We start from the raw sequence: 19715 nt of genomic DNA, 5'->3' as shown, positions 1-19715 counted from the left end.
GGGGAGGGGGGAGGGGGGGAACCAAACCATAAAAACCAACCAGCCAGACAAAAACTAGCTAAAAATATAGGAAGCTTCAGTGTGGGCTTGAAGATCCTAGACCCATACACTGATACAGCTGTTGCCTTGATCCAATGCTATTCTGGGACGTGTCCTTAAAAGCCCCTCTCCGAGGTGCTGAACTATCCGTAGGGGTTGCGTGGGGGAGGGGAGCTAAAACTCAACCCATTAAGTCCCAGGACTCACTTAATTTCTAATGAATGTGAGTGGGGACTTCTTCCTTGGACACCCATGGGTGTGCTCTCTCCTGCCCTTTACCATTCCTGACGCTGTCCATCTCCCTCCCTCCAGGGAGGCCAGCTGTGCAGGTCAGTACCTCTGGCCCTGACCTGCTTGTTTCCGGCTTCCTCTAGTTCTAGTTCCTTTCTGTCTCCTGCCAATTTCCGTCCACAGCTTTTGGCCAAGTTGGCTGGAGTTAAAACAATTTACATTGTTTCAGAAGGCAACACTTCCACAAAAGAGTTAGCACCAAAATAGAATCTGGGAATCCCCAGGTGGGTGGGCCTACGGGACCAGTGCACAGGGAGGTGTCCTGGGAAAGGAGGTGACGGTTGAGTACTGGAAGATGTACAGTTTGGAGGGTCACCTGTGTGCCAACCAGGAAGGTCTTTAGGGATGACAGTGGTCAGCTCATGTGGCTTATTCTGAAAGTCTGAAGCTTCCAACACAATATCAGAGAAGCCAATCCTTCCACCCATCTATCTGGTTCAATGTTTGATATGTAGCAGCTTCCAGCTTTGGGACCCAGAGGGTGGGACTTGGGTCTTTCTTGGTGCCTATTTCTGCTCAAAGGTGGCACTCTCCCAGGCCCAGAACCCAAGTAATAGTTCCTACTTGCTAAGGGACCAGCTGGGTGTATTTCTTTGGGACTTTCTTTGGCCAGTTTAGGATGGGCTTAGATGCCTCAATACACAGTAGCTTACTTCTGCCCTTCTAGGAAGGCCTAACTTATTCCTATTGACATGACGAAGTCCTGCATCCCCACTGGCATACTGGTCTGATCATTTGTCTTCTACCAAGAAATGTGGGTGCTTAGTTGAAATGGATCTCTGCTAGCAGTGAGATACTGAAGAGAACTCTGAGCTTGTCTGGCTTATAGCCTTGGGGCAGGGAGGGCACCTGCTGCTATGGATGCTGGCCAGACCATGCTTGCCCACAAGTCTACTCTTCAATAGAGCTGTGCCTAGGCTTCCCGGGGGGGGGGGGGATGGCAATAAAGGTGGTGGTGGGGAACATGTCACAGTATAGACCGTGGTAGACTTCATAATGTGGCATGTGAGAATACCCAGCACATTAGGACACCCTTGTCTAGCCTTACACAGTGGAGAAGGGTCTGGGTAGAAAGGTTTAGATGTCCATACGACAAGTGGAGCAGGCCTTGAGGTCCCCGATTCATTGAGCCACCACCCAGGCCAGTTACTGGCAGTTAGAGAGTTGAGATAGGAAGTGTCATAACCATTGCTAAGGGCACATCTCACAAAGCCCACAGGTGGGTGTTCTGGAGGCTGGCAGGTGCCTTCTGGGTCATGTGGGGCACAAGGGTCTTGAGAGAGATGCTGTTCTTTTGCCTAAGCTGAGAGGAAAGGATGGCTTCTGCGACAGGGCTCCATCCTGTTCCTAATGAGCCTGGTAACTTGGAACATTCTCACTGGAATGCAGGGCTGGCAAGGACAACTTTATTGAGTCTGTCAAAAGATCAGGGACACACTTTACCCCAGGAGTCCCCTCTTACTGGGAGGCACGGAGCCTGCAGACACTGCCCTCTGGGTAGGAGGCCCACAGGCCCACTGTTTAGTGCTCAGATTTCTCTTCCAAGGACCAGGTCTGGATTAGACAACGTTGATGGTTTCGGGCTCCCTGGATGGTCTTCAGCGTCCTCAGGGAGCTTTTGTGCGCCCCCTGCAGAGGAAGGCAGATCCTCAGCTTCTCGCACTTCAAAGAGATCATCTTCAGGATGCTGAGAGTGCTGAGAGTCACCAGCTATGTCACCACACAACCAGGGGGTGCCTGATAAGGTTTGAGCTAGAGATCTGCTTTGTCTTAGGGATTCTGTGGCAGTGAATCTTTTCTGCAGAAATAAAACCACCAGACACCGTGGCTGTCTGTATATGGGTGTTTATTGTTTGCAAGATAAGAACAATCTGAAGATCTGTCAACAAGGAAGTTATCAAGTCACTTGTAGCACATCTGTACAGTGGAATACTTCATGGTCATCTAAAAGGACTAGTTAGATGTTAACTAGTTAGATACTGACCCAGAGAGTTTAATGCCATTCCACTAAATCAGGAATACAAACCGCAGAGAAACAAATATTATACAAGTGATTTTGTATTTTAAGGGTTGTAATGTAACAAAATAAAAACCCTCGTCTTTATATTTAAACACAGTAAAGGGGTACAAGTTTCATACTAGGGCAGAGGGAGGAGATGGGGCTGGAGAAACAAAAAACCAAAAGTCATTTAAAAATGGACAGAAAGCACTAAATGAAGCCAAATAAAGCTTTAAGGCATCCACCGCCCTGGCCCTGTATTAGGATTGCAAATTGCTACATTTGCATTTGTAAATGAATAAAGGAGAGGCGAGTCTGGAGAGGTGAAAAGGGCGGCGTGGACTGGTGGGATGCCGGAAGTGCAGCCCCGCCCCCTTTTACTCTGCTGTCAGTTTGCACAAGCTGTTCTACAGCGCACGGGTTGGGAACACTTAGAAGGGCTAAGAAAACCTCTCCTGATCCACAAGTAAGAGCAAGGACGTCTCCGCTAAAAATCAAATAAGTGAAATTTGCAGTCAAAATCACATGGACACTCATTGGCTGTCACAGTTAGGCTTGTGGGGGTGTGACAACCAATGGTCTGAAAGAATTCAGCGATCGCAGAGCACGGACTCTGTCCAGCCTACGCATTTTCACGCTGGAAGGAAGTTGGTTGTCTATAGCTTTGTGCGCCCTGGTAACTAAGCCTTAAGCCTGGAGCTGAAACGCCAACATCACCATCTAAGAACTATTCCTTCTTTATTGTCTGATATCTAAAATGGCGTGCAAGGGATAAACTGTGCGATCTGGGCCTGCTCTCTGGTTTAAGATCAGTAGTCAGCAGACTGAGGAGGTGTGTCTTGGCAGCAGTGGCATACTGCAGCAGGCTGGTTTCTCTGTGCTGTCTGTCCAGTGGTAACGGTTCCGCCCTGCTTCACGTCCCTTTACCATGTGACGCCTGCCAGAGGTGTCCTTGAGAAGAACCGATAGCACTGGGAACTCAGCACTCGAAGTACTGCTATCAGCACTCGTGTTCTGGAATGTTGCAGATGACTCCTTTGACAATACCCGACCCCCCTGTCAGATACTCCTTTTACAAGAGACTACACCCAGTAGCAGTTATTTCCAGATCCCGTTCTGCAACTCCTGGGGTCCTGAAAGGTGAGGAAAACCCGTGGGAGAATCTTAAAAGATTTTTAAACATTTAGGTAACATTCATATTTTTAATATATATTTAAGTTCACAAAGTGGCATATCAGTTCTTATGATGGCAGACAGCACTTCTTTATTGGGTCTCCCTAAAGATGACATTTCTCTTAGGCTTTTTGGCCAATAATTATATTTTGGGAATGTTAAATTATTCACAAAGATTAGCTTTTACCAAAGTAGTTTTTAAAAAACGGACAGTGTTTGCAGAGAGCTCTGTGCACAGTGAGCATCTTAAGATGCCTAAGAACACACATGCACATAGGGCCAGGGGACATCAGAAGTAAACACATATTGGGCTTGGTGGCATGTCTGCAATCCCAGCATTCGGGAGGCAGAGGCCAGAAGATCATGATTATGGGGTCAACCTGGGCTACATAGAGAAATTCCTATCTAGAAAACAAATAAACACACACACACACACACACACACACACACACACACACACACACACACACGCATGCGCACGCACTTGCAATGTGTCACTTACAAAGGTTTTCTTAACTTTGCAGACATTGCAGGGGCCCAAACAGCAAACACCAGTCCTTGTGAAGACGCATCTAGACACCACAAACGCATCCTGCCCCGAAGCTGCTCTCTGGGAGGTGCGTAGCAAATTTCCCTCCAATCTGATTTCTGAGCCTTTGTCTAATGTCATGTCTACTTTAGCTTAATTTTTGTTATATTGTAGTCTCACGTAAGGTGTCAAGATGCACTGTTGTCGCTCAGGGTTTCCCATTTAGTTCGGGGTGTGACTTCCACATTTCAGTCCACATTCTGGACTGCACTTGGACCTGAGTCTTGGAGGGATCAGGAGACAGCTCTAGGCTACACAGAGCAGAAAACCTGAGGGAAGACAGAGCAGGGGAACCTCAGCTCTTCTGTTTTCTAACTGTGCTGGATGGGGACTCCTGCAATGTGAGCCTCAGTTTCTTGGAGTTGGAAAATCAGGTGGAGTGCATAGGACAATTCTTGTATCCTTTGGCTGATTTATCACCTAGTGTAGCCGCAAAGGCAGGAACAGGCCAGGTCTCACAGGGGTGGGGCATAGGGGCACTGAAACACATTATCAAACACATGGAGTAGGGGGAGTACTTGGGAGGGACTTTCAAAGTGCCCTGAAACGCTACACGTTGTACTTTCAGAACACTCGGGGGCTAGATAGAGAGAACTGGGCTACCTCTGTCCACCTTTGCCCATCAGCTCACCTCTGTGGCTGCTAGCTTCATTGATCTTTACTTCACAATGAACCAAACGAAACCCAGCAGGCAGACCATCGCCGGTTGGTCCACAGCGACACGAAGCGCAGCTCCCCTTTCCAGCCAGAAATCGCAGTGCTTGGCGGAGCAGATCTCTTTGATCAGCCGCCACAGGACTCGCTGGTGGAGCTTGCTATCCTGCTTCTCCCGGGAGAACTCAGCCTGGTTGGCCGCCTGGGTGGCGTTGACGCAGCTGGTCACCAGCATCTCCTTGGTCACGTTGGCTTCAGAGCAGCCTTCGTAGTAGATCCCATCCGGGAACTGCCAGTAGTTGGCCGCGTAATACCTGTTGCCCTCTGCTCCGAAGTCGATGTCCAGCTTCCGGCCTTGCTTGATGAAGGCTCCTGGGCGGTTCTCAGCTACCCGGGCCTCGGTGATCTGGCCGCCGCTGCTGGGCAGGACCTTCCGGTTCCACTTGAACCTGTGCTTTATGCCCCTTGCCTTGACCGTGGAGAGGTGGCTGGCAAGCAGCATGCAGAGGATGGCCACCCACCATGTACCCAGACGGTTCTTCATGGTGAATCTGCAAGGGAAAGGCTGGGCTGTCACTCTCTCCTCAGGTGGCCTCCCACCCTCCAACAAGTGACAGATTTTAAAGGAATCCTCAGATCATAATGATGTCTATTGCACAGGCTGTGGTGGGTCAACTCACAGACAGCTTGCTTTCTTTGTTTTGGCCAGGGGTTACTCCTCTTGGTCTGATCTTGGCTGTCTGGGACAGAGCTGCTGACCATGCATAGGAACACAGATGCATAAGGTAGGCAGCTTTCTCTTGTGTTTCCCAGTCTTTCAAGTTAATGATCCCTGGGAGGTAAGAGTTGGAATCAAATGGCCTGACCTAGTCTTTCTTACTTTCTAGTGCCCTGAGTTAGCATGGTTCCAGACCAGATCTGCTCCCAGAAACTGGCTGCTGATTCTGAAACCAGGGAGAGAAGGAGGCTAAATTGGAGGAGAAAAGGAGAGTGGACATGCAGTCAGGGGTCCTAGTCTCTTACATCACTGTCAAAATGTGCCATCAGGAACTTTCCCAGTTTCACCCAGGGACAATGTACCCTCTGCTCATTCTAATAGCATATTAAATGTCAGCCCTTATACTATGTAAAACCTTTTTGTGGTATGATCTAATTCTCACAAGGAGAAAATACTTTTGTCCAATCTTTGTAGCTTGTCCTGGGATTCAGAGATATCAAAGTAATTTGCCCTAAGCTGCATGTATTAGGTGGCCAGTTCGAATTCAACATTGATTCTGAGAGCACACACCAATAACCGAGTCGCACTGACTGTGAGGAATTCAGGGGCAGGTGTTGCTAATGGTGTGCGTTGCTGGGGGCATGATGGCTCCTTAGCTAATAGAAATCAGGGCTGTTGAGGGATTTCCAGAGAGGTTAGAGCAGTGGTTCTCAACCTGTGGGTCATGGTGCCTTTGGGGGGGGGGGTCACATATCAAAGGTCCTGCATATTATATATTATATTACAATTCATGACAGTAGCAAAATTACAGTTACGAAACAGCAAAGAAATAATTTTATAGTTGGGGTCACCACAAAATGAAGAACTGTATTACAGGGTCACAGTATCAGGAAGGTTGAGAACCACTGCATTAGCACAAAGGGATGTCAGTGAGGCTTGGAAGACTGTCAAGGTTATCTATCCCAGGGTTCAAAGAGCTGCCAGTCTCAGGGGATCTGCCCCGCTCCCCTTCATTACCATTCTAGCAGCCGTGACATCTTGTTCCTGAAACTACAGTGGCCACTGTGGAAATCCACCCTGAAGGCCCGCATCAGAATGTTCCAACACCAGGGTCGTTGTCTGTGTTGACCAGAGACATAGAGAGCCCTACAGCATAATGGACCAGGGCTGTCACCTAGATGAAGATTTACTATGGGTCCCTGGGATATCAGAGTAGGCATGCCTCTGTCACTCATTGTAACATCCCCAGACAGGCTCAATGCTCATGTTAGACTGTTTAACTCTGGGGGCAACACTAGTGTTTATCTTAAAAAACAAAACAAAACAAAGGAAGACCCAAGCTCTCCCAGTCTAAGAACATACCCCGTCATGTATGGAGGACGCAAAGGGGCCTCTCTGCCCCATCCTTGTGAGCCCTGCCTGTCTCAGCCCTCCAGTGGGTAAAGCACAAAGCTCTAATTCCTCTCACCCCAATCACCCCAATGAACTCAAACCAACTTTTTCCCAAAGAAGTCCAAGTACAAAGTAAATATTCATTGGTCTTCCAAATAAGCACCATGGTGTCAGACTACCTCGTGGTAGTAGAAATCTTAAATAAGAGTAATAGCATAAAAGACGTTTAAGAGTGAGCCCTGACCAGCCCCCCAACCATTTTTCTTTTAAATGAAAACACAGGTTTCTTGAGACAGGACTTCGTTTCATAGGCAAGGGCTCAAAAGCAGCAACAAAATTCCCACCAGTTACCCCCAAAGTACCTACCATTTCCCAGTACCATCAGAGCATAGGAATACTGAGGCAGTTAGGAATGAATGAGCAGGCTCCTAGCATCCCTCCCTGCCTGGGACAGGAGGGGGTGGGGCTGGAAGGGAAGTCACAAGCCACTGCTTGGTCTGGGAAATCCCCGCCACATACCTCGGTTCTCTGCTACTGTGGCCTCTGAAGCTTGGAGCCCTCACTTCTCCGGAACACCTTCCCTCGGCCACCACTTAGCTATATAGGCGCTGCAGGGGGAGGGGGCCTCTCTACCGAGCCCCAGCCCTCCAAATAGGGCAGCCCTTCCCTTCACGGCAGGACCAATCAAGGGCTCCTGCATCACTCCTCCACCCTGGAAGGTTGGAGCTTCTTGTTACTCCTCACTGATAAAACCACGTGAAGATCCTGATGTTAAGACAGGCCTGGGAAGAATATTCAGAACTACAGCCTGGGCAGCTTCCAGTGCCCACAGCCAAGGGGGTTGAAGGAAGCCTTGCTGGGTACATCTGTTGTCCTGCCCCTTAAGACCAGTTGCCAGTGACAAGGGGCCTCTTTCAGGCAACCTCATGGGAAGGGACAATTAAGGACTGCCATTTGTCTGGACCCCCACCCCCATCCACCACGCCATGTTGCTGGAGCCCCCAAAAGTGGAAAAGTCACCATTTTCTCCTGGGTATGTGAGAAAAGCAGGACTGAGTGAGGAGGGAGACAAACTTGAGTGCCCAGGACTTTGGGCTTTTTTGGGGTCCCTAGGGATACTTGAGGTCAAGATGAGCCCTAAGGCCAATAGGTTACAGACCTGTGAGGACTGCAGAAGTAGAACCAGAAGAGCAGAACCCAGCTATACACAGATGACGGCAGTAAAAATGTATTCCTCGAGGGCCTTCTCTACTGCGCAGGTGCAGTGGGGAAGGGAGCCAGAATCATGCCCCCGGCCCCATGGCAGGAAGCTCACAGGTACCTGTGACTATCCCAAGGCCATTAAACACAGGGACTTTCTGGAGTGTTCCTGTTGTGATCACTACTGGAAGACAAAGTTAAAAGTGAGTTCTAGAGGTAAGGATAGGTATGATTGTCTCCAAACAGAATGCAGCCTTTGTCTTCAACGGAACTAAATCAAGCTGCCTTTCCTGTGATGGGCAGCAGATGGCGCCAGAAGAATCTACAACGATTTTTCAGCCTGAAGGTGGATTCGCCAGCTAGCTACCCCAACAGAACTAAGAGCTATTGAACTTGGGTTGAGGACTTCTAGCTGTGCCCCCACCTCACCACCACCTTTTTGCCTTTGTTTGTTTGTTTGTTTGTTTGTTTGTTTGTTTGTTTTAAAGGTTGATTTATTTCCTCTTAGAAAGATGTTTGCATTTCTTTGTAGACTTACAGATTTTCTGTGCATGTGAACAGACATGCACAGAAACACCGCCATTGTGAGGATTATTTGCAAATTAATTCAGAGAAACAAAAACAAAATAAAACAAAAAATTAAAAATGTCTAACATTTTACTACCCGAAGACAATAATCTGTGAAATTTTGTTGGTTATATACACGCTTAAGGACATAATTAGGGTTTGCTGCATGCAGAACTGGAAAGGACCCAGAATCTTCTCTTCTAGTTTAGCAACTCTGTACTAACTGTGACACAGGCTCAGACAGGTTCAAGGCCACTTAGCCTAGAGGCAATGCGTTCTGGGGCCTGACTCCTCCGTACTGCATCTATGAACCATCCCTGCTGCCGCCCGCCTCCCTTGGCTTTCCAGTCCTTTTCTGAGTAGGGCTTTGCCAGAGGGTGATGGGAAGCAGCGCCAAAACTGAAGAGACTGCAGACTCCTCTTGATTATGAACAAAGGGCTGTTCTCAGAGGCACCAGGAAGGGTAGAAGACAGAGCATGCTGGAGAATAAAGGGGAAGTCTAGAAGCTAAGGTGCTAACAAGACAAACTAGAATGTGAACCAGATGCAGATCTGGCCCTGCCTCACACATGGCCTTCCAGACCTGCCTCAAAGGACGGGGAAGAAGGGGGCTTCTTTACAGGAGCAGAGAGATCATAGCCAAGGGCATTGTCTCCCTGCCCAGACAATGGCAGGAAGGCTACCTAGGTGTGATGGACCATCCCTGGGATGTGGGTGTTCCGGGATCCCACGGGCTATGGCACACATCTTGTGAATGTACAAATATTAGAAATTCAAGTGTGTTGAGAAGTGACAAGAAAAAGGGGTAACTCCGGTATGCACAAATGGGTCTTTATTTGATAAAGTCTTCCATTTGATTAGATCTTCAGTTAGATAAGAAGACTTAAAAATAAATATAGCGACCATCAAGACCCAACCTCTGACATGAAATAAACTCTCCTTCAAAAGCGTTCTGTGTGAGATCACTCTCTGCATTGTGCCAAGGAGGAGAATAGAATGGCTTAGCCCCTCCTCTCGTCCCCTCTAGAGTTCAATTAATGAATCTTATTTCCATGCTGCTCTCAACCATTCAGACCCCCAAGCTTCTCCGACCTCATAAGGATCACATTCCACCATGGATCTCAGCAAAGATCCTGAGGTCCCCGGCCCCTGCTGAGCCAGCCCCCTCTCAAGCCTCCTGTGACTCCAGCCCTATGCAGCTCGGTGAACTAAGCATCTACCACCACCCTCTCATACTCAACTCCCCAATAATGCCTGTCCCTCCTGTATCTGTCAGCCCCTGACATTTGGGGGGACCTCACTGGGCAATGACTAAGTGTCCTGGCTGCTCACAGTCCATCGGATCCTGGCTTCCCAGGTTTTGCTTCAGGCCATGCAGCCTTTCTCTAGAGGAGAGCCGGGCAGCCATATTAGCCAGTTTTCCTGTTTCCACAGTGCTCAGTGGGTCCCATCTGCCTCCTTGGCCTCACAAACCAGGCTGTGAGGCTATTGCGGCTTCTTTAAAGTCCTTCCCGCTCAAGTGGCCTGGGTGCTGAGCATCCCTGATTGCCAGGTGTTTGGTACTGGGTCGTTATTAAGGTCCCACCTACAGGCTGGATGGTGGATTTTCCCCTTCCTGTCTATGAAAGGTCCGTCCGCAAGGGATCCATTATCTTCTTCACCTCACTCTTCTCCTCCTATTATCCAACTCTTCTCAGGCTAAACGCTTCTGGATCTGAGGAAGGACTCTTTAGCATGCATCTAATTTGCATTCTTTTGCCATTGTCACAGGTGACAATGACAGTTGGTTCCCACAGGTCCCATGGTCATAGCTGCTACAATGAAGGCTTATCAAATGCTACTGAGCACATATACTTGGGAGTTCAGAGTTCCATACACGCTCTTCCCCTCTAAATGCCTCTAAATGGTATAAAGCATTGTCAGTGTGCAGTGGCTGTTTTGAATGCTCAGGCATGTGTTAACATGTTAATTAGTGGCCTACCAGAAACACGAACAAAGTGTTTAGGGCTGTAAAGGTAATTGGCTAAGAACAGCAAGGTTGGTGCCAGAGACTGGATCTGTGATAAGCCTTGGTCTCAAATCAAAGCTCTATGCAAGTTAGCTTTGGCAGAGAAAGCAATTGCCAAGCTGCAGAGCAGACAGGAAAATGCCAAGGTCACTTCTTGGAACTAGATCTGGCAAGAGCAGGAACTAGGGATTCAACATTTCAAGAACTCTTATTGAAGTATAACATACAGAAAAATGCACAGACACAAAGACACAATTTAGTAACTTTAAAAAACAAACTTTATGCCTCTACTTATCTATGCTATTGATTATTTCAAACACTTGGGTCCTCAGTGGCACCCAACAGCTTGACTTCTAATACCAGGCTAACCTCCCTTGTCCTTTTATATGGAACATAGATGAAATCACATGATAGGTTCTCCTTTATGGCTGGCTTCTTTTGTTCAACATCATGTGTATGAGAGTCACAAGCACTGTCATTTCAGAGACATGATCTTTGGATTCTCATTGCTGGTATTTGGCTATATAAACAGACCGCAATCTACTTCTGTTCATCTTTTGTGAATGAAAAATTCTTGTGTAGGTGTCTTGATAAAGATAGTTTCCATTTCTGTTGGGCAAATACTTAGGGTGAGGCATCTGGGGTACTCTTACAGTGACATCTACTTCCAACATGGACGTCCTCAATTTAAAGGATCGGCTAAGTCTTCATTTCACTTTAACCGACACATGGGAAAGAACCTGATTTTGCATCAGGATCTGAACCAACAGTCAGTGAAAGTCACAAGCAGTGTGAGATACACAGAGGGGAGGAAGGCCGGGTACAAAAGAAAGTCACCACGGAAAAGGCCGAGTCATCCCGGACCACGCAGACAGGATGACCCATGCTTAAGGATTCAGCGAGGCCTGGAGGAGAGGGAACAGGTGGAGGAGCGCGGCGTGGGCTCTGGGAAGCCGAGCCCCAAGCGAAGCCTCTCTTTGCAACACCTGGAATTCACATAGCCCAGGCTCGCCAAATATCTTTAGAGCGTGATGAGGGCGTGCCCTCCCTCACCTGAATAATTTCCTTGTGAGGTAGAGCAGCAACACCTGGACAGAATGGGCAGTCAGGAGGAAGAAAACCGCCAAGCTTCCCCCAGGCGGAAGGGAGGTGCTGAAACAGTCTCTATGAGGAGCTACAATGGAATGAGTAGAGACGGTGGCCGCGGGACTTGCCCTGTGCGCGAAGTGACCTCCAGAAAAGTCTTCACTTGATTCTGAGTTGACTTCCAGTCTGTGCACATTCAAGAACCAGAAAGTACCATTTCATTATTCACAGTTTAGTGAGCTGGTGTGTAGAGAAAGCTTTCAGGCTGGATTGTGAGAGAAGAATTGTGCTTGTAGTCCTCCCTCCCCGCCACTGAGCTCACCAAGACCAGGGAAGATGACATAAGGCAGAGGGGGCATGGAGGCTTAGGAACCTTCCAAGTGGTTTTCCCTCACTGTCCAAGTTGGGCCCTTGGAGAGCTGAGCTTTATTATGGAGCTGAGTGGATGCCTCCGCATGTAAGGGCTCATCCCTTGCTCGAGTAGTGTTGGCGCACAGGGTGGTAGGCATGCCCACAGGATGGGCTTCACATCGTGAAGGCAGAGGGCCTTGCCAGTTTTCCACAACTCCCACTGAATTACAGCCAACACTCACTGCTCCATGAGAACTCATAATTAGTGTAGCTTTCTGCCAGGACTGTTTGCCACATTATCTGAGTAGGAGGGACATTATCTGGTTTAGAGATTTTTTGCATCTTCACAGACGTCAGTCAAACTAAACAAATTTACTTGAACATGAAGCTTTTCCCTTGGCGCCAGACACAGTGGTGCAGTGGTCGAGCTATGTATAGAATGGGAACATCTCTGTTTGTTCTGCAGTGGGCACTAGCAGGTGGCACCCTTGGCAATCCTGAAGCGAGTGCTGAGCAATGACTTCCATCTGTGCAAGGGCTCAGAGGATACTGGATAGCAGAATCTTCAGGAGAAACCAGGGGAGAACCCAGAAAGTCTGCACAGTCCTGAAGTCGTCTTAGGCTCTGTGCAGAACAACAGGCACACTGCTAGGATGCTTACAAAGAGACGACGTCGAAACAGAATTGTGTCTTCACAAATGTATAGGCTGAGACTCTAACCCCTAGCACCTCAGGATGTGACTGTATTTGGAGATCAGGTCTGTAAAGGAGAGATTAAGTAATTAGGATGAGGTCATAAGTGTGAGCCATAATCCAAACAAAGCCGGTGTCCTTATATGGGGAGGTGACTATGACACAGACATGCACAGAGGGAAGTTCATTGCAGGGAGGTGGTGAGCTCTGTGCCAGATTCCTAAGTGCCACAGTAAACCAGTGACAAAGCATTTCCATAGTATATTTCTGGGGAAACCAATGGTGTGCCTTTGGGCAAGTGACAGATGAGTCTGTTATCTATCAGCTCTTTAAACTGGAGACCTTTGTGAGGATCTAGTGAGGCCAGATGTGACAAGGGTGAGGCACAGGGAAGGACAAGACTGAGTCAGTTCTAAAGACAGTATCCCTGAAGGGAGTGGGACCGGTTGAGGTGTCCTCTGAGGGGACTGGAATAGTTGTTGATCTCCTTCCCTCTATAGTAGCATTATCTGTTCACTGTGAAAAAGAGACCCGAGAAACGGAGCCCAGAGTGTCATAGCACATGGAAAAACACACACACATGCTATATATGTGTCTGTATGTGGGAGATTCACTGTGAGAAACTGGCTCATATAGTAAAGGAGGCTATGACATCCCATGATCTGATCTCTGCTAACTGAAGAGCCAGGAAAGCCAGGGTGGTTTCTAGTCCAAAGGCCGAAGAATCAACAGCACTGGTGAAAAGCCCAGCTGGGGGGCTGAGGAGGTGGACACCCCAGCTGATGCAGGGAGGTAGGAAGCAAAGTGGACAGACTCCTCCTCCTCCTCCCCCCTTTTGTTCTAGTCAGAGCTGCAAAGGCTTGAAAGCTGACCATACACAGTAGTGGAAGCCCTCTGCCTCACACAGCTGTTGAGCTAAGTGCTAATTTCACCTGCAGACACTCCCACAGGCACTCTCAGACTAATGTTTGATCTGGGAACCCCTTGACACATAGAAGTAGCCACCGAACTATATTGTTTGGAAATACAAAAAAGACCAAAAAGAAATAAAAATCACCATTTTGTAGTAACTACCTCTGACAAAATTTATACTGCTACTTTCCCCGTATATTTTTTTTTGGGGGGTGGGGGTGGGGGGTGGTTTCAAGACAGGGTTTCTCTGTATAGCCCTGGCTGTCATGGAACTCACTCTGTAGACCAGGCTGGCCTCAAACTCAGAAATCTGCCTGCACTGCCCGGCCACTTTTTGTTTTCTTAAAAATACATATCACCAGGCAGTGGTGGTGCACACCTTTAATCCCAACACTTGGGAGGCAGAGGCAGGCAGATTTCTGAGTTTGAGGCCAGCCTGGTATACAAAGTGAGTTCCAGGACAGCCAGGGCTATACAGAGAGACCCTGTCTCAAAACAAACAAACAAAACAAAAAACCATATCTAGCCAGGCAGTGATGGTGTATGCCTTTAATCCCAGCACTTGGGAAGCAGAGGCAGAACTCACTACAGAGTGAGTTCTAGGACAGCCAGGGCTACACAGAGAAACCCGGTCTCAAAAAACAAAACAAACCAACCAACCAAACAAAAATACATATCTATCTATATATGTGTATTTATACATTTGTATTCTGAGTTTCATAATATAATATACATAATATAGTTTATATTTTTATACTTTAAAATTATATTATGTATATCATGTACAGTTCCTTAAGTAACAAGCATTTAGCACAATGTTAGTTGCTGTGTAATATTCTATTTTATGAGAATACTATATATGTATTTTAAATTTTAAAATATGCTTTAGTGCAATGTTAAAATCAAATTGGTTCTGAGGGTCAGAGTTCAGAATCGAGTGTTAGCAAGTGCCCCTAGGGAGTGCGTACGCTCGGCCATGTGGTCAGTGGGAACCTCGCAGTCTGAGACAGGTTGTCAGGGTTTAGGTATGGAGGATTCCACAAGAGGCTCCTGTGTTGAAGGGGCGGCTCCTGTCTTGTGGATGCAATCACTGAGAGATGATTGAATCATGCCAACACCAATGTTATCAATGGGATAATCCATTAATAAGCTCACACTGAAGGGGCTGTCAGGAGGGGAAGTCAGGTCTTTAGGGATGTGTTTAGGGGGTTGTTATTCCGGCCTGGTCTTGTCTGCCTCTTTTTCTGCTTTCTGACCATGAGGTGAGCATCCTTCCCATGTGATCTTTGCTGTAGCACACCTACAACAATGGGGCCAAGTGACCATGAATTGAAACTTCAGGAAGTGAATCAAAGCAAACGTTTCCTCCACTAAACTATCTTTCAGGTATTGATGTCAGCAATTGAAAGTATAACTAACACATATGCTATAAGACATTTCTGTAGCACTGGCCATCGACTAGGAGGTCACCAAGAAGGTCCCTGGGAAGGTGAGGAGTGACTGTCTAGGGTGGTTGAATTGGCTGGAAGGTACCAGTGTGAAAATCTATTTACATCTCGGTTTGGGAGGTAGCTTGGGTTCATAACACAACCAGTTCATCCTAAAGGAGAACTTAAAATTATTTTTCGTGATTTGGAGCCTTTGTAAGAAGTAATGACTTCATTGTAAAAATCTGTGCTATTTGCAGGGCTGAGAGAAAGAGTTTAAAGGGGAAGGGACTAGCCTGTGCTCACCCCTCCTCTTCACACCCTACTGCATCCTGTAGAAGGGTCTTGAGCTCACAGATGTGAACACTCTCAGCTCACCCACCTAAGCTTTCTCTGAGTCCCTTTGTCCCTCACAGCCAATCTTTGGCTATCTGTAGGACACAGAGTCAAATCTTCACGAAGTGAAGTCCATCCAGGAAAAAGCAGGCAGATAAGAGGCAGAAGAGGCCTGGTCTTTGGGCAGAGATTTCCGGCATCCTTGGTACCTGGATATGGTTTTGGAAAGAAGACAATGAGATCAGAGGAGAGGCCTGCAGGGGACTCTTCAAGCACTCAGCGTATGCCAAGGCTCAAACCTGGATCCTAGGATGTTGAGGAGAAGTCAGCGTCTCAGGAAAAGTGTGACCTGGGCCAATGTGGCACAGCAATGGACCTCTGAGGCCCAATTCTAAAGTGTCATGAAACGCTGGACTCAGAAGCTGCAGCTGGAAGACTCAGTCCTGAGTTCATGGGATGAGAGGCGGGGCCTCTCTCTGCTGCATGTTGACTTTGAGGCAGCTACCCCCGGAAGTTTCCAGAGGCTACAATTCTGAAAAGAAAATTACTCTCTCATTTATTTTTCTTGGATCCATGAGGCCCATATCCATCTTAGAGAAACCGCATGGCTCCAAATGCCACCTTCCTTGCTCCCTTACAGGACCTGCGGGCAACTTATACAGAGAAAGTGAGTCTGCTGAGGATCCAAGAGAGTGGATGGTCTGAGGGGTGAAAATAATGAATGTACGAGGGAGTCTGGGTCTTCCTTAGAGAACTCACCTGTCAAGTGAGTTGATGACGCCAGTTCTGAAGTAAGCTACGAGCCCCACTACCTATAGGGCACTAATTCTGTTGACTAGGAGAAACTCCTTAGGAGTGATAGAGGGTAGCTGGGCCTGAGAGGTAGGAGGAGTTCCATGCGTCAGCCAGGGCTACTTAAGATCCTATCAGAAATTCCCCTCACAAACAAAGCGAAAGAAACCAGAGAGCCTGAGATTCCTTTGCCAGGTTCAGCGCCCTCCCTTGATGACTCCGCCAAATGCCTGTCCAAGGCTAGGGGAGTACAGGTGACTCGAACCTTGGCATCCTTGGTTTTCAGCTTCTGGTTTTCAGCTTAGCAGCCATTTATCACCTGGGAGCTTGCAGACCCCACAGACTCTGGGAACTATAGAGCCCACCCAGGCCTGCAGTCTCAGGGCCCATGTTTAACCAGCCTAAGTGACTTAGGCACATGTGAGTTCCAGAAACCTGCATTGGTGGGATGGCCTCCATGTTGACTAATTAAATCTCTCAGTAACAGTGGACCTCAGGACTAGGCTGGGCTTCATGGCTTTCACACAGCAGGGCTCACCCACATCCTCCACATGCCTTTTGTCATTTGCCCACTTCTCTCCTTCTAAGAGAGTATTCCCAGACAGATATCTGGTCACTTTGTGTGTCAGAGCTGGGCAGCCTTCGGTTTCTTGATCTTCCAGAAGGGCAGAAGATTTCTCCCGCAACATGTTATTATCTGGGAATTTGTTAGAAACATACATTCCCAGGCCCCATCCCCAGTCTCAGGAATCAGAAACTCTATGGGTGGGACCCATCACTCTGTATAACAAGTTCCCAGGGGTTACAGATATAGTTTCTAGTGTGTGGACACACAAGGCCTTGAGCTTGATGGGTTCAGCATCTAGGAACTTATAAGACCCAGGAGTTGGGACCAGCAGAACCATACGTACAATACGTACAGGTTCAAGGAGCCCCACTCCATTCAAGAGGCATACTACAAACCCATGAGAGCCAGCCAGATGGTGGTTTCCCTGGACAATGTGGGTGGAACTCATAGAAGAAAGGATGGAGAGAGGGTAGAGCAGCCAGATTCCAGTGTGGAGTATAGTTCTGGGCAGCAAGAGAGGTCACCTGGTGTACTTGGAAAATGATCACAAATTGTTCAGGTCAGCTGGTCAGGTCAGGCTGTGAGTCCGGAAAAGTGGGGGTCCTGGATTAAGGTTCCTGATAAAGTAGATAGTTGTATAGAATCTATTTCCCTCCAAAAGCAGAGGGCACCTTGAAGTCCTTGAAGGAGAAGGGAAGATAAAGTCAGTGCTTGGCTGTTCTCTAGAACACTCTGTTGGGGACAGATAAGGACAGTCATATTTACTTAAGCTCTTAAAAAAAAACCCTCTCTGTGGGTATGTTTATGTGTGGGTGCATGCAGAGGCTAGAGGTCTTGGGTGTCATTCTTCAGAAGCCATCTACGTTGTTTTTGTGACAGGTCCTCTCATTGTTCATTGTCCCGGAGCCCCTTGAGCAGGCTAGGTTGGCTAGCCAGCAAGTCCACCTCCCCAGTGCTTGCTGCACTACAAGTGAACACCATCGTGTCTGGCTTTTAAATGTGGGTTCTGGGGACTGAGTGGTCTGGTCCTTTATGTTTGCCAAGCAAGCACAGACAGAGCTGTCTCCCTAGCAGTCATTGTCCTTTAAGTAAAAATCCTTTCTGTAGAACTTGCAGTTCTTGAAAGGCAGGCCAGCTAGGTGGTGACCCCAGTTGCTCACTCTGACGTGGTCTTCTCATTTCGTGGAGCAGCTGAGAAAATTATGACTGCCAATGAAGAGTTTACTTCTAAATAAGTAGGAAAATGCCCAAAAGGTAGCATGAAAATGGTTTAACTTCCGTTAAGGATTGATCCTGAAGGGCATTTTCAGTTAAGTCAAGCTTTTGAGTTTGTGTTGTCCTTAGTTTTGCAATTAATGCTGTCTCAAGGCATTATCTTTTCATTCCTGGTACAAAGTCAACTGACTAACTGAGTCCTGCAGGAGGTGGGCATCAATGCCTCAACGTCCTCTACAAACAGGCACGTACCCTGTCCAATGGAGCAGGTGAACCAGTGTGGTCAGACCTGTTCTGGTCAAAGCTGCCACCTTATACTGCTGACTGATCTAGTAGCATCGAAAGACACCCCCAAGTGCCCCCATCCCCCACTACCTTCTGTGTACTCCTCTCTGACCTTAAGAAAAAGCACTTGCCCAGATCTTTGTCTTTAAGCTTCTCTTCTGCTTGGTGGAGTCGCTCCCCGAGAGCTCTCCTATATGACCTGTGAATATCAGGACTGTCTTAATTCTGTGAGTGGGATTTTCTCCAGCAGGGTTGGGTGATCCTCATGGGCCTGCAGGTGGCGCTGTCACGTTGTGGTTTCCACCACTTCAAGTTTCATGCCTTTGTACATGACGGCTGCTCAGGAAAATTCCTAGTAGTGAGCATCATGTGGCTGCACTGGTGCCTTCTCACGATGGACATCTGTACAGTGAGCCCGTGCCTTCCCTTACAATGGACACAGGTGTGCAGAGTGGCCTTTGGGGCCAAAAAGTTGAGCCTGACATTGCAAAACCTGAGTTATGAGGGCTTAAAACAGGCACTTTGGAGCTTAAGTTTCATTTTAATCAAGAAAATCTATTTCTAAGATGTGTAGACCTGTAATCCCAGCACTCAGGAGGCAGGGGCAAGCAGATCTCTGTAAGTTCAAAGCCAGCCTGTTTGACATAGTGAGTTCCAGGACAACCAGGACTATAGAAATATCCCGTCTCAAAAGAAAAAAAAAAAAAAAAAAAAGAACAGTTATGTCTAAGCCAGGTATGGGAGTTAGCATTTATAATCACAAGAAAGACTGGGGCAGGAGAAACAGTTTGGGCTCAGGCCCAGTCTGGATTACCAGGTGAGTTCCAGAGTAGCCTTTGACGTTCAGTGAGAAAAACTAACATGATCTCAGAATGATTATGGATCAGTCTGTCTAGGTTTAGTCACCACAGCACGGACCAAACAAATGGGGAAGAAGCGAGGGGAGGGAGAGCGAGGGGAGGAAAAAATGAATCTGAATTCAGGACAAACCCACTCCCCCTGGAGCTGAAGCAGTGGCTGTTCTTTCAGAGTACCTGGTTTGAGTCCCAAAAACCCACAGTGGCTCACAACCATTTGTAACTTCAGTTCCTGGGGATCTGATCTGTCTTTTGACCTCTGAGGGCAATGTATGTGGTGAACAGTCATATATGTAGGCAAAACCACTGATACACATTGAAAAGAAAAAGAAACAAACCTCTTTCTGAGCAGGAGAACCCTCCTCCCCACCCCTCCTCCCCAGGAGTGCTTTTGTATGGGCTAAGTATGTATAACTTAGGGGAAGATGCAAAGTCAGTGGAAACAAGACAGGACCAGAGGTAAGACCCGAGGCCCCTCAGCGACAGGGTTGTGAAATGAGCCCAAGCCACCCTGGCGACAGTCGACTCGGAGCATTGGAGAGAGAACAAATCCCACGGGGTGC

At 47.8% G+C, this 19715-nt stretch overlaps 1 protein-coding gene and 1 long non-coding RNA gene across 3 annotated transcripts in view; one reads left to right on the top strand and one right to left on the bottom strand.

Annotated features, from left to right (window-relative positions):
* Positions 1 to 5853, top strand: part of LOC110312319 — a 10084-nt gene extending 4231 nt beyond the window's left edge. The window contains exons 2-4 of the long non-coding RNA XR_002380040.1: positions 4027 to 4119; positions 5455 to 5530; positions 5633 to 5853. This is a non-coding gene — a long non-coding RNA (uncharacterized LOC110312319). The remainder of the gene's footprint in view (positions 1 to 4026; positions 4120 to 5454; positions 5531 to 5632) is intronic.
* On the bottom strand, positions 2160 to 7431 carry Prnd (prion like protein doppel). 2 transcript variants are annotated; one of them, XM_021185816.1, is made up of 3 exons: positions 7375 to 7431; positions 4723 to 5296; positions 2160 to 3462 (listed from the first exon to the last, which is right to left on the bottom strand). In XM_021185816.1, exon 2 carries the CDS (start codon positions 5287 to 5289, stop codon positions 4750 to 4752), a length of 540 nt encoding a protein of 179 aa, XP_021041475.1. In that variant the 5' UTR covers positions 5290 to 5296; positions 7375 to 7431; the 3' UTR covers positions 2160 to 3462; positions 4723 to 4749. The 2 variants fall into 2 exon arrangements, with proteins under 2 accessions (XP_021041475.1, XP_021041468.1); XM_021185809.1 differs by having other exon boundaries at positions 2160 to 5296.
* Positions 7432 to 19715: the final 12284 nt, after the last annotated feature.

The sequence above is a fragment of the Mus caroli genome, chromosome 2, assembly GCF_900094665.2.
Source record: "Mus caroli chromosome 2, CAROLI_EIJ_v1.1, whole genome shotgun sequence".
Lineage (NCBI taxonomy): Eukaryota > Metazoa > Chordata > Mammalia > Rodentia > Muridae > Mus > Mus caroli.
The sequence above is the reverse complement of the archived record's forward strand: the minus strand, read 5'-3'. Positions and strand labels throughout refer to the sequence as shown.